The 12,759-nt window shown below is 42.5% G+C and overlaps 1 protein-coding gene across 4 annotated transcripts in view; it reads right to left on the reverse strand.

Moving 5' to 3' along the window:
• TSPAN18 (tetraspanin 18) overlaps nucleotides 1-12,759 on the reverse strand; it is a 174,081-nt gene that overhangs the window by 10,084 nt on the left and 151,238 nt on the right. For all 4 annotated transcript variants that reach the window (XM_083752865.1, XM_083752867.1, XM_083752868.1 and 1 more), the window contains 2 exons: nucleotides 3,446-3,544; nucleotides 1,836-2,015 (listed from right to left, as the gene is read on the reverse strand). In XM_083752865.1, coding sequence (XP_083608991.1) covers nucleotides 1,836-2,015; nucleotides 3,446-3,544 — 279 coding nt within the window. The remainder of the gene's footprint in view (nucleotides 1-1,835; nucleotides 2,016-3,445; nucleotides 3,545-12,759) is intronic.

Here is a 12,759-nt window from a genome sequence, read left to right on the forward strand (position 1 = left end):
AGGACCCTCTTCAAGCATCCCTGGAGGAAGGCGCGTCCATTAAAAGTTCATTTTGACAGCATAGTCCATAGGGACACAAAAGCTGATCAGCTAAGCATAATCCAGGAGTTACAGCAAGGCTGACAGAAACTACAGAGACCCCATTTGTTCTACAGGATGCATAGAAACGTAAACAGGTGAACAAACACATTGTGTTGCAAAGGAAAAGAGTTCAACAAGCTGACTTAAATTTTCTTTTTCAACCCAGCTCTGGAGATGCAACTTCTTGAATTCCAGACACAGTCATTAATTAGTTTTACAATACTGAATGAGTCTAGGTCAACTAGTATGTTTTTTCTGAGGTGCTACCATCTTGACTTTTAGAAGACATCTGAAGGCGGCCTGTTTAGGGAAGTTTTAAATGTTTGATGTTTTATCCTGTTTTTAATATTCTGTTGGGAGTTGCCCAGAGTGGCTGGGGAAACCCAGCCAGATGGGTGGGGTATAAATAAATTATGATGTTGTTGTTGATGAAGCGGAACTGCAACATCTCCATTCTATGGCAATGAAAATCGCAAAACCTGCCACCTTTAGAAGAAGTTCACGTCATCTCTCTGGCGTGGCAAGATCTCAAGTTTTCAAACATTTTGCAAAATCTATCCCTTTTAAGGGTGCACCACCAGGGCTCTGCAGAGGTTGGGCCACCACTGTATCCACAGCCTCAGCAGCAACAGCAAAACATAGGCAGGATGGCAGGGCCTGATCCCTTTGCCAGCTCTGGGCTGGCACAGCTCTTAGCTTCAGGCCAGGCCCAACGCATAGCAGCTGTGAGACCACATCTTAAGGTCCAACTCAGTGCCACACTCTCCCTGCCCTTAGAACGTGTAAGGACTTACCGCTGGCCACCACTGGTGGAGGAAATGTCAGTGGGCGTCCTGCCCACAGCATGTTTGGCAGCAGGCTGGTTTAACCGCCAAAGTTAAGAGAAGGGACACCTCTATTCCATCCACACACCTGCCCCACTAGACTGTGTTTGGATTGCTCTGCGTGCATCTACTCCAGCTTGCCTTGGATATAATTTATAACATCAAATCAGGGTAGGTAAATAACAAAATTACATGCCGATAATACTGAGTCCTCAAGCCAATGGCATCGCTCTTGGATCTGCAAGTTGCCACGCTGTATCAACCATTCTGGGTCCCTCAATTTCCTGCCCATGTTTCCTCATGTTTTGGCACTTTACTCCAAAATAATCTCTTGTTCACCACACACACCACACCTGCCCACAGGACTACTCACTCTCCCCTTGTACATTATTACATGGACCACTTAGCCTCTTTGCTTCTGCTGAACTTGAGAAGCAGAGATTTTGACTAGATGGCACTAGAAAGAAGGGAATATTTCTTGCAACTATTGGAACAAATATGCTGCCCAAAAGAGCTGGGCAGGGACTGCCTTCACTACTTCTGCCAGTTATAAGAAACACAAAACAGGTTTCAATTCGGTATGGCGGATGGTTTGCAATTGTGAAAGCCGTCACAGATCCTTGGGTTCAACTTTCTCTCCTGTTCTATAGGCATACTGTGTGGTGTTGTGAAAGTTACCACATCTCAATCTCAGTTCCTCATCTGAAAAATGTGGGCAACAGTAAATCACATTGAAGGATTGTGGAAAGTATCATGAAAGATCATTGAACACTTTTGTTCCACAGTGTTAATCAAAAAAGAAAGGGGCAAAGTCTACATCAATTTTGGCAAAAATAAGTTTTAAAAGGGACTTTAAGATGCGTGCTTGCACACACCATACGTACATTTTGCCCCCAATAGTTTAAAATCCCATTTCTGTGTTGCCCTTACCTGTTGGTTTTGATACATATCATTACCCCTGAGACACTCTTCTTTGTTGATGAATGCTCCATTACGAGATTGGAGTTCCCGTCGGCAACAAGCTTCAGGAATTGCATCATGTGAATACAGGGGACGAAGATGAGGGTCAATTTCAAAATCTTCTGGACCATTGACACCACAGCAGCCAAACTAGCAGACAGGAAAGGTGATTAAATAGTGGATACTGTCTCTCTGCAGGACAAGAGGCATCACAGAGCCATTGAAAATAATATGAAACCTGAATGACAGAAGATGCATAGGAACCATCCATATTCAAATGGATTCAGTATGGCAGGCTGTGTGGCTTCTGCAGACATACAAACAACACACAATTCTAGATTCTCTCAAAGCTTTCCATGCTTCATTTCCCCCCTCTTTCCTCCCCACCCACCCTTTTTAAAAAAGCTTGTGACTAGCCATTAGGATTGCGAAGGCAAGCTGGAAACTGTGGGTGTAACATATGGCGAGATCTTCAAAGATCAAAGTTGGCTCAGGGGAGTTTCCAGTGCTCAGTCTTTAGTGCCCTGGATAGTTATTTGCTCTTTCTCATAATTAAGCAACACAAAGTAATTCTGCAAAATAAGCATACGTGTGTATGTAAAATCTACATGGTTTCTACTGCATAATTCAGCCTTTCTTGGTGCAGAATGTAGGTTGCCTCGACATAGAATATACACACATCTCAATATTGCTTTTAATACAGTGGAACAGCTTCTCTGGGAGTTTAAGACAGATAGAAAGGAAAACTACAAAGCCTGCCTTAACACAGAATGAAAGTGTTTTTCGCTGTTGTAATTAGTTTTATGGATAATGGCCAATGTCATTTATCCAGTAGAATAAGACATCCTCTCCTGCCTGCCTATCTGCCCAAATCTTCCTGTAGCTGATGCTCCATTGGCACGGCCAAACGTAATGTACAGAAGGACTCTCGGTTTATTTTTATTTTAAGTAATTAAATATTGTCGGTGCCTGACTGATGGGAAGATGAGATTAATATTTGACTATCTTCAGAACTAATGGACAAGCATTATGGTTAGTCTCTCCCTGTCTTCTTAATAATATAATGCTAAAATGAAAGCCATCACAACCAATTGTCACATCAGTTACAGAGAACTATTACAGAGGACATTCACCATGATCCAGGAAGAGCAGGGGTGGGCAACCTGTTGCCCTCCAGGTGTTGCTGGACTACAATTCCCATAATCCCTGACCATTAGCCATGCTGGCTGGGTCTTATGGGAGTTGAAGCCCAATGATGTCTCAAGAGCCACGTTCCTTACCCCTGAGATAGGGCATGGAATCAGGCTTGATTGCAGACAATCCACCAGGCTGATGCAGCTGCATGTGTGTAAAAGAAATACCAGCCAGCTGTTTGTGAAGAAATTGGGAGTGGTGTTTTGTCTGCCATCCGTTTTCTCCCCAACAAATGGATGGCAGTCATTACATTTTACTTATTGGCCATTGTATCATAACCATACATATCTGTCTAGGCTTTGTAAGGCTACTTAAAGGGGACTAGTGACAATTCATTAGGGCTCAGGGTCCATCTGCAGTGATGCACTAGGCAAGCTACTACTCACTGTGATCATGACCGAGTTCCAGGTGGAAGAGAAGACGTCAGAGTCATTGTTGCCTTGATAGTGCTTCTTCAGTTCCTTTGTAAAAAACTCTCTGGTCAACTGCAACATACAGAATGAAGCAAAATGAGAAATGATTCATGCCTGCTATTCAAAGTGCAGAAATATAGTGGCTAGCGGTGCTTAGATGCTGCCAGTGCTCTGAGCACATCACAGATTAACCTTACAAGGTCGTCTAATTTTTGTGATTGAGACGGGGTGCTAATTCCACCTGGGTCCAGGATAGCCAGCACGAGAGATGCTTGCTGATAAATTAATAGGTGACCCATATCCTTTATTCGGAGCTGGGATAGAAAAGGCCATGGCATGAGGGGACTTCATATTCCCTTGAAGTTTGCTCAAGACACTCCTCCCACCTAATAATTTGAGAGAAAAGACTTCAGTTCAGTGGTGGAGGTTATGCTCTGCATGCAAAGGTCCTAGGTGAGGTTCGGAAACCCTGGAGAAATACTGTACTTTTCTCATGCACTCCCATCTCTTCCTGCAAAGCCAAGAGGGAGACATCTGTCAAGTTTTGTTTCAGTTTAAAGTAATCTCAGCTTTAGTGCTGCATTTGAACCAGGGGGCCTGGTCAAAACTGTAAATGAAGGTTCTTTAAAAGTACATATGAACTAGACAGAAGCATTCCTCCCAGCCACTCAGAAGGAGGAGAGAAAAGGGGCAAGGATGTGAACTCTATGCTTTGCTCAGGTATGCTGTCTCATTCATGCAGTGCTACACCATGGTTTAGGACTGTGTGTGAACAACCCTAGTGTTGTCTCATTCCACTGCTTCTCCAGTTTTATAGGCAGTAATTATACTTTAACACTGTACATGTTCAATGCTCATAAACTTTTGTTAATTGCATCTTCAACTGTCATGGTGAATGACAACTGCAAATAAAAACAGAAAATTAAATACCAGTTCAGGCCACTTCCCTCCTATAAAGGCTGGGAATAAACTGAGAAGAATCTCAATTGAAATGATGGCAATTTACTGAAAGCCGCTTGCTCATAAGAGTACCCTTCGTGGTCACTGCTAGAACCATCTTTCTAGATCCCTCTTAGCACTCATTCACCCGTGAAAGCATGGACCCAAGGAGTTTTCTGTCTGTCTTGTGCCTTCTAGCCAAGGGTCCAAGCATTTTTGCCTTAGCCCTGCTACTTTCCCATGGCAAACTCAGTCTTTAGTGCTAAATCGGAACCAACGGCAATCTGCAAAAAACTCGTCTTTTCTGAGCACTAAACCACAGGTTTTCACGGGGGAGAAGAAGCAGTTCAAAGTGTGGATGAGCCCTCAGTCATGCCAGAAGTATAGCAGAACAAATTTTAACCAGGTAGGTGAAAACACACGCACACACACATATAGTATTCTGACGCTTCATCATTTAAGCAGAATGAGCACTTAACAGTTAAGACTTAACAAGTTCTCAGTAATACAACGTGTGCTACCAACACACTGGGGGGTCATTTTACTTTTTATATTGTTTTCCCTGGAACTTTATTACTAAAATGAATGGAAATCCTGCAGATCTCACAGAAGTCACAGAGGGCTTGTTGAAGCTACACCTCCAGCAACTCCAATGTGAAGAGGCCATGTTCCCTTGGAGTGGAAATGCCTATTAGTCAGACCGGATGGAGATTCTCCCCCGGGAAATAACGCAGCACCGTCAGGGGCCTCGGGGTTAGAAGGTGCCACTCCATGTGCTTCAGCATTGTGTTTCCCTTCCCTTCTTTTGCATAATTTACCCGCCCAGGCTCCCATCCTGCGGAGACAGCCGCCCAGACTTTTTATTGATGCTTGTCTATTTCCTAAGTGCAGACTTTGAAACTAATATTACAGTTGTAGTAGTCCCAATTGGCTTCCTTTGACCAGTTCTGAAACAAAAGAGTCATTTGAATATAAAGTGAAACCTTTATTTTGACAGGCGTGATCCCAAAGGAAATGTTTGAGGTTTGTGTTTGTGATTTTTATGAGATTTGACCTAAAACAAAGCCCAGCGCTGGGATTGTGCTTATTGGCCAGAAAAGAAACTCCTTCCTTTCACTAGTATAACATTTTACTTTGTTCCAAGTATCTGGACAAAGGTGGGGGCGGGAGGAAGTTAATAACATAAGTCACACGGCTTATTTTCAGTGTTAAAAGAAATCTATAAAACAAAGCAGTCTAAAGTCAGTAGTACTGACCAAGCACTGTTTCTGTCTTTTATTAGAGGTTTGTGCTGGGCTACGAAGGTCTCTCTGTGTCCTATCCTCGCTGCATAAAAATACTTGAATTAATAGATGCAGTATTCTGTAGTGCTGCTGCTGAGTCTCATAATTACCTATGTCAGCATACAAATTTGGCACTCTTGGAATGTGTACTTTTATTCTAAGCAGACCTCCCTCCAGGTTGGAATGCAAGCTGACCTGAAGAACAACTGCTTGGGGGCCCAGGGAGAAAATGGGGTCCCCCACCCACCTCCTTAACTGCCTGCTGCTGCAGCAGGGAGAAAAACCTTCCTCCCCATCTTCTCATTCCCTCCCCCTCCCCAAACTCCCCTTTTGCTTGGGATGCTCCTACATTATAGAAGGAAGGAAGGGGGTGAGGAGAGAAGAGGAGGTGATAAAGAAAGCAGCTTCTCTCCCAACAGGTAAATTCTGAAATTACAAGAAAAAAAGAACTACTGCCAGTCCCAATATGAACTTGACCTCAGGCGCTGAAGGGCGCATCTATGCCTGTAATTCTTAAACAGCAGGAAAGTTATTCAGCAGGTATTGCTACTGCTATGAAAGCTGAAATGAATTGGGAGTAGCATCGCCCTGCCATATAGCTATTATTGTGAGCTTTCTGAAAGGCAGCATTTGGCACATGATGTGGGGAAGGTCATTTCTCTCAAAAGGATCCAGACTGATCTAAGCAGAGTAGGAAGAATGGATTCTGCCACAGCTACTACAAAGCTTGTTTATCTTCTTCCACTTGAGAGCACATCCACCACCTTAATATGCTGATCTTCCTAATGAGGTATTTTAGTAAGTTGTGGCAGTTATTGATGAAAAGCAGCCTCCAGCTGCTACTCGATGAGCCTCACACATGACAAATAGCACCTAGCAGCAATTGTTGTAGTGCTGTCACTTGTAAGAGAACAACCTTTCACCTGTCTCTTACTATGAGACTTGCCCGTGATCGCTTTAGAGGAGAAAACATCACTTTCTGTGGTGGTGGTGGTGGTGTATCAACAAGTCTTCAGCCTCACCATTCATTTCATTTTTAATAAGACTCAAGTTCTAAACTTCTAATAGTGGTTTTTGCTCTTTCACTTTGAAAACCACTTTGTTTTTAACATTGTTTTAAACCTCTAAACTGTGAGCTCTTCTCAACTGTTGCTGACTCTCCCTCGCTGCTCCCCTCTCAGTTCTCTTCTCCAGCCCTCAGAGCTTTATTCAAGGGAAGGCTCTTCTCCTCTAACAGCTTCAGCCATTTGAAACTGATTCCTTGCCTGTCTGCTTCACTGCTATCTGCCCTACTTCAAATCTCAGCAGATAACATCTCTCTTAAGCCTTGTTGTGGTTCTTAATTTCTTCTTTCCCCTCTGCTATTAATTATTTACCTCTAACTATATAATTTAACCCCATACAGTGCTATGAGAGCTTTGGACACAAGATGTTGTACAAGGAAAAGTTGTGTTGCACCATAAGGCAGACAGTGAAGTGTCTATCAATTACATCTGTCTCAAGAGGGAGACGGGCTATGCAGAGCATTAAGCAAAATACCACCTCACAAGCCAATAAGTGAATAAGGAAGTGTGGAGAGACTGCATCTATACTGAATGGTACAGCACTCAAAGAAATAATTTCCACACTTGCCAGGATATTTAATATCCTTTCACTCTGATCTGTTACATCAGCACAACTAATTACCTTCAACTTTCTACCTCCATCACCATATTGTGGCTCGGCTGCCTGAAGTAACAGTAGGCCAAAACATATTACATTAGCTCTTCACCACCACTCTAAATATTTATCTTAGGAAATATTTCTCCACCCACTTAGTTGATTTAGCACTTGACACTGAACCAAAGGGATGGTATACATGGCACACAGCTGTGTTCAAGTGGTAATTCTGGGCCAACTGGCCACCCCCGCCCTCCAAACAAACCTTCCCACCTCACAGGTTTATGCTGGCTTTTAAGGAAGCATTGTGCACCAAGATATTGTCACTAGGTGAGGGATAGCTCACGTGGTTCCCTCCAGGTGTTGTGAACTACTACTCCTATCAACCCCAACCAGTGGCCACGCTGGCTGGAGCTGATGGGACTTGTAGCCCACAACATCTGATGGGGAAGGGCCACACCTTTACATGTGATAGTTTTCTGGCTCAACCCCCAGCATCTCCAAGCAGACTCCCCTGTCTGAAATCCTGGAAAGCTGCTGCCACTCAGTATAGATTCTAAACTGTAGACGATACTGAGATAGATGGACCAAGAGTCTTACTCTATATGAGGTAGCTTCCTATGATCATATGCAACTTCTGCAGAGTCTCTTCTCCAGGTTCCCCCTACCTGAACACAGCCTGATATGGTACCCCTTTTATAGCCAAGTAGAGACCTATATTTTGGGTGGCGCTGTGGTCTAAACCACTGAGCTTGCCGTTCAGAAGGTCTGTGGTTCGAATCCCCACAATGGGGTGAGCTCTCGTTGTTTGGTCCCAGCTCCTGCCAACCAAGCGGTTTGAAAGCATGCGGTGCAAGCAGATAAATAGGTACCGCTCCGTTGGGAAGGTAAATGGCATTTCCATGCGCTGCTCTGGTTCGCCAGAAGTGGCTTAGTCATGCTGGCCACATGACCCAGAAGCTGTACGCTGGCTCCCTCAGCCAGTAAAGTGAGATGAGTGCCACAACCCCAGAGTTGTCCCTTTACCTTTAAGAATAGCATGGGCAGCACATGTCCTACTTGTCCTGCTAGCGTCCCTGCTAATATGGCAGACTGGGCTGGCTCAACTACAGTAGGAACACAAAGAACACTACTTGGGGCAGCAATACATTTAGGAGAGTCAGTGGAGACTATGTGATCTAAGTGGTGCACTCCATAGTCCCTTGCAAAGTTGCAGAAGATGCTTGGGCCACAGCGCTAATATCAGAAAGACCCACTAAGGGTGCCGGAATAGCCATTGTAAAATGCAATGATTCTAGAATATGCTTCTCAGAATGCTCAGAGAGGCTCCTTGCAGCCATAAAGTGTCACACCCACCCAGCCAAGTTCAGGCATATGTTGAAAACTTTGTGAGTTGTGAGGTCACTAGGTGAGCTGGATGCAAGAAATGAATGCTGCTTGTGCCTGAAGGATAGTTTGCACAGCCACACCCATAGTCTATTCTTTTGGTTTCCCTCCCTTAATGCTGCAACATGCTCAAAAACACTGTACAATCACAGGAAAGCATATCCCCATTGTTCATAGGCACAAGGAAAGAAAAACATGCACACCTGGACTGCTGATACCTAAATGTGTAGTGTAACAGCTTGTGTAAGTGTGTGGTTTTCCTCTACTATGTGTGAGGTCTTCTATTTGCGCTGTCCTGAAAGAGTTCAACAAATTCAGAAAACAAGAGCTGTATTGACCAGACCCCAACAGATCCCCAGGAAGTGGTCGCTATTTATAGAGCAATAGCTGTTGCCACCAAGACACAATTACGCTTTCTCCCTGCCTGTGCTACTTGAAATGGGGTATCTAAAACTCCTTACAAAGTGCAGTTCTTTCCCTTCTGTTCAATTGCAGAGAAATCCAGCTGAGAAGAGAGACATTATTTCCTTCTAACGTTTGGACAGATATGACTCTTTCAGCATTGACTTTCTAAACCTCACTTCTTTACTTATTTTAAGGTCTTTTCTTTTTTCTAAAAAAAATAATAATGGTGAAAACATAGCCTCTTTAGGAAAAATTAAACCGATGTTAAATCCTTGTTAAGTCTGCTGCAAGGTTACTCTATACTTGCTCCCTCATTAATTTCTTCTGTATAAAACACACACTACAATTAGTCCTGTCAAACCAGTAAAAGGCTTTTTTTTAAAAAAAGAAAAAAAAGATGATTGTTCTGCTTTCAACAGATTCATTAACGGGAGCAACCAACTGAAATACTGCAATATATTACTACAGGTAAAGATCTTGAAGATCTTTAAAGGAAAGAAAATACATTTTCCTCTAAGTCACAAAGCAAAGTACATATTGTTTAAGGAAATAAAGCCATGGAAACAGAAGTAATAACATATGTCCCTGATAGCATGGACACCCAAACACAAGTGTCTACACATTTTATGAACAGAAGCACACTTTCCAAGATCATGAGCCTAGAGACATGGTGGGTTGTATTAATAACAAGAGGATATAAGCAATAGAATGTGAACTCTACTTTGGGGTAAAAAAGCCCCTAGGGTTCTTGTTCAGCTAAATTATTGTGCTAGCGGAAGCCAGCTCAACGATTCTCACTAGTGCAATGAGCCCCTTTCTTTCCATGTCCTCCCCAATATACTCTGGAGGGTCAAGAGAAGCCTCAGAGCAATGCACAGCTGGAGGACAGGAGAGATTATGGACATCAAGAGAAAACTTGCCAGATGGAACAAAGAAGTGGGAATATTTGTGGGTGGGGAGTAAGTGCAAGGTTCTCAGGGCTGTTCTGACAAACAATGGGAAGTATTGAATATTGGAAGTGGGTTCCAACTTCAAAATGAAATAAAGGTACATATCTGAGCCCTGTTGAGGATGCAACACGACAATCTTAATTTTTTGCACAAGATCAAGCTACTGGATTTCATTGTGACCACTGTACAACGTAAGTAATGTGTGCAATTCAGTTCCACAGCCCATAGAAACATAGGAAGCAGCCTTACACTGAGTCAGACCAGCAACTTTTCAGGGATTCAAGCAGGAATGTCTACTTCTACCTAGAGATACCAAGGACTGAAACTGGGACTTTCTGTAGTTGCTTTACCACTGAGTCTTCCCAAATTTATGTGTTTAATCAGTCACACAAACCTGCAACAACAGCTTCCTAAATCTGCATATATTAAAAAAGCACCAAACTGATGGTAGAAAGCTTAGTAACAATGTTACTATGTGTCATTATTATTATTAGCAATTATTTAGCCAGCACAAAGGGTGTTAAGAAAGCAAATAAATTAGCAACAGGGAGCTGCAGAATTTGCAAAGTCCTTGAGAAAGAGATGGGCCAAAACTTGTATCTTGGAAGGAAAGAATCTAAGAGGGAGGCAGGGATAGGTGATATGGGCAGAATAAAGGAACAGGAGAATGAGCTCATTGGAAACACTGTGAATCATACAGTTGATATCAGAAAAGCCAGAGAAAAATGAAGTGACTAGAATGGAAAGTTTAATACTCACACAGGCCTTTTCCCATCTGGCCTGGGAGGACGGGGTCTTGACTGACTCCAACTACAAAAGCTGAGGTTGCTGCACAGACTCTTAGGCTACAGTGCTGTTTGGCAGAGGCTGTTGTGGTTGGGGGTTATTGCTGCTGATTTTTTGTATCTTTATTTTAGCCCTTGTGATTTATGTGGAAATGGTTTGGCTTAGTTGTGCATTTTTTAAAAAATGTTTCATTTATTATGACTACTTTTGTTATGTTGTTTATGTTGTCGTTGTGTAATTTTTTCATGTGGTAAGCAACCTTGAGCGTGGTTTGAACTGCAGAAAGGTAGCATACTAACAAAATTATATATGCTGGTATGTATGTTTCTACATGGACAGGGAAAAATCTTACGTTTTCTTGTACCTCAAGTGAAAGGTATATGTTTCAGACACACCATTATTCAAGCTCCCACAGCGGTGAACCAAAATGCCCCATGGAAGCTTACATTGCAGCTTACTACAGAACACAATGGGCTCTTGGGGCTTGCAATGTTTTTAAAAATCTAACCACCTACTTCCTTAAACATGGGGGAATTAAAAGCAAGCCCTGTGTTTATAGAGCATTGAGTTACAAAATGCCAAAGTTTCTGTCCACAGGCTCCTTTGTGTCATTCTCATTCTCACCCTATTAGTGAATACTTTGTTTTTCTGCCATTCCCAAAGGTTTATTTGCTAAATGTCTCTATCCTTAGCTCTTCTATTTTAAAACAAAAAACCCAAACACACAGAAATGAGGCTGCAGATTTGTGCCAGAAAACAGCCAAATAAATACAAAGCAAAATACAAAAGCAAAGCAAAAATTTAGCAGGAAATTGAATTTGCCAAACAGAACAATGGACAAAAGCAACTGAAGTCACACCAGGACACACCAGCTAACTTTGGCTATGTAAGGTGTAAATGTTGGTTTCCTGTGTTCACAAATGCAACAAGAAAACAAGTGAAAGCAAAAAAAGGAGAAGTAGCTCATGTTTGCCTATACAGTGGTATCTCGGGTTACATACGCTTCAGGTTACATACGCTTCAGGTTACACACTCCGCTAACCCAGAAATAGTGCTTCAGGTTAAGAACTTTCCTTCAGGATAAAAACAGAAATCGGGCTCTGGCGGCGCGGCGGCAGCAGGAGGCCCCATTAGCTAAAGTGGTGCTTCAGGTTAAGAATGGACCTCCAGAATGAATTAAGTACTTAACCCGAGGTACCACTGTATTGCAAGTCAACACTTACAGTAGAGTTCCTAAGGAAGTGGGTGTTCCTAGGAAGCTTTGGGCATTGCTCCAAGTCTCCCACCCCCCAACCGAGGACCCCCCCCCCCCAATGTAAAAGCAAAAAACCCAATCCCTTTGTTTAGGAATGTGTAGTTGTGTTTTTTTGTATTTTGTTTTGCATCACAGAGAATTGTGGGTAAATCTGCACTCCTGAACTTGCTTGCAGTTAGATTTTGCAATTCAGCTTTAGTAAGCAGAAGGTATGCACAAAAATAAGGGTTTTATGGACAATAAGTATACATATTTTATGAGGAAAATGCATTGAAAATACATATAAGTAAAAAGCATGTGTTTTACATAAGAAATGCATACATTTCAAATGTAAATTTTTTTGTGCATTCTTTTGAAAAACTCACACAAATAAAGACGGAATGGACTTGTGATAGGGCTTCAGCTTAGTCCATCCTCTAGACAAGAGGAAAATGGCAGCCTAAATATGATAGCAGTTTTATTAAAGGAATGTTTGGTCTATCTGAGCTGATTTAAAGCTCTGTTTTCAGTACAGGTGGCACTGGACAGATAAGCATTGCGCTGCAGACTTGGAAAAGCATGCATGTGACAGATTCTTCATACTGGCACAATGAAATAACTTATGATGAATTTACTTCTTTCTAT

Source organism: Podarcis gaigeae (assembly GCF_964106915.1).
Source record: "Podarcis gaigeae genome assembly, chromosome: 1".
NCBI lineage: Eukaryota > Metazoa > Chordata > Lepidosauria > Squamata > Lacertidae > Podarcis > Podarcis gaigeae.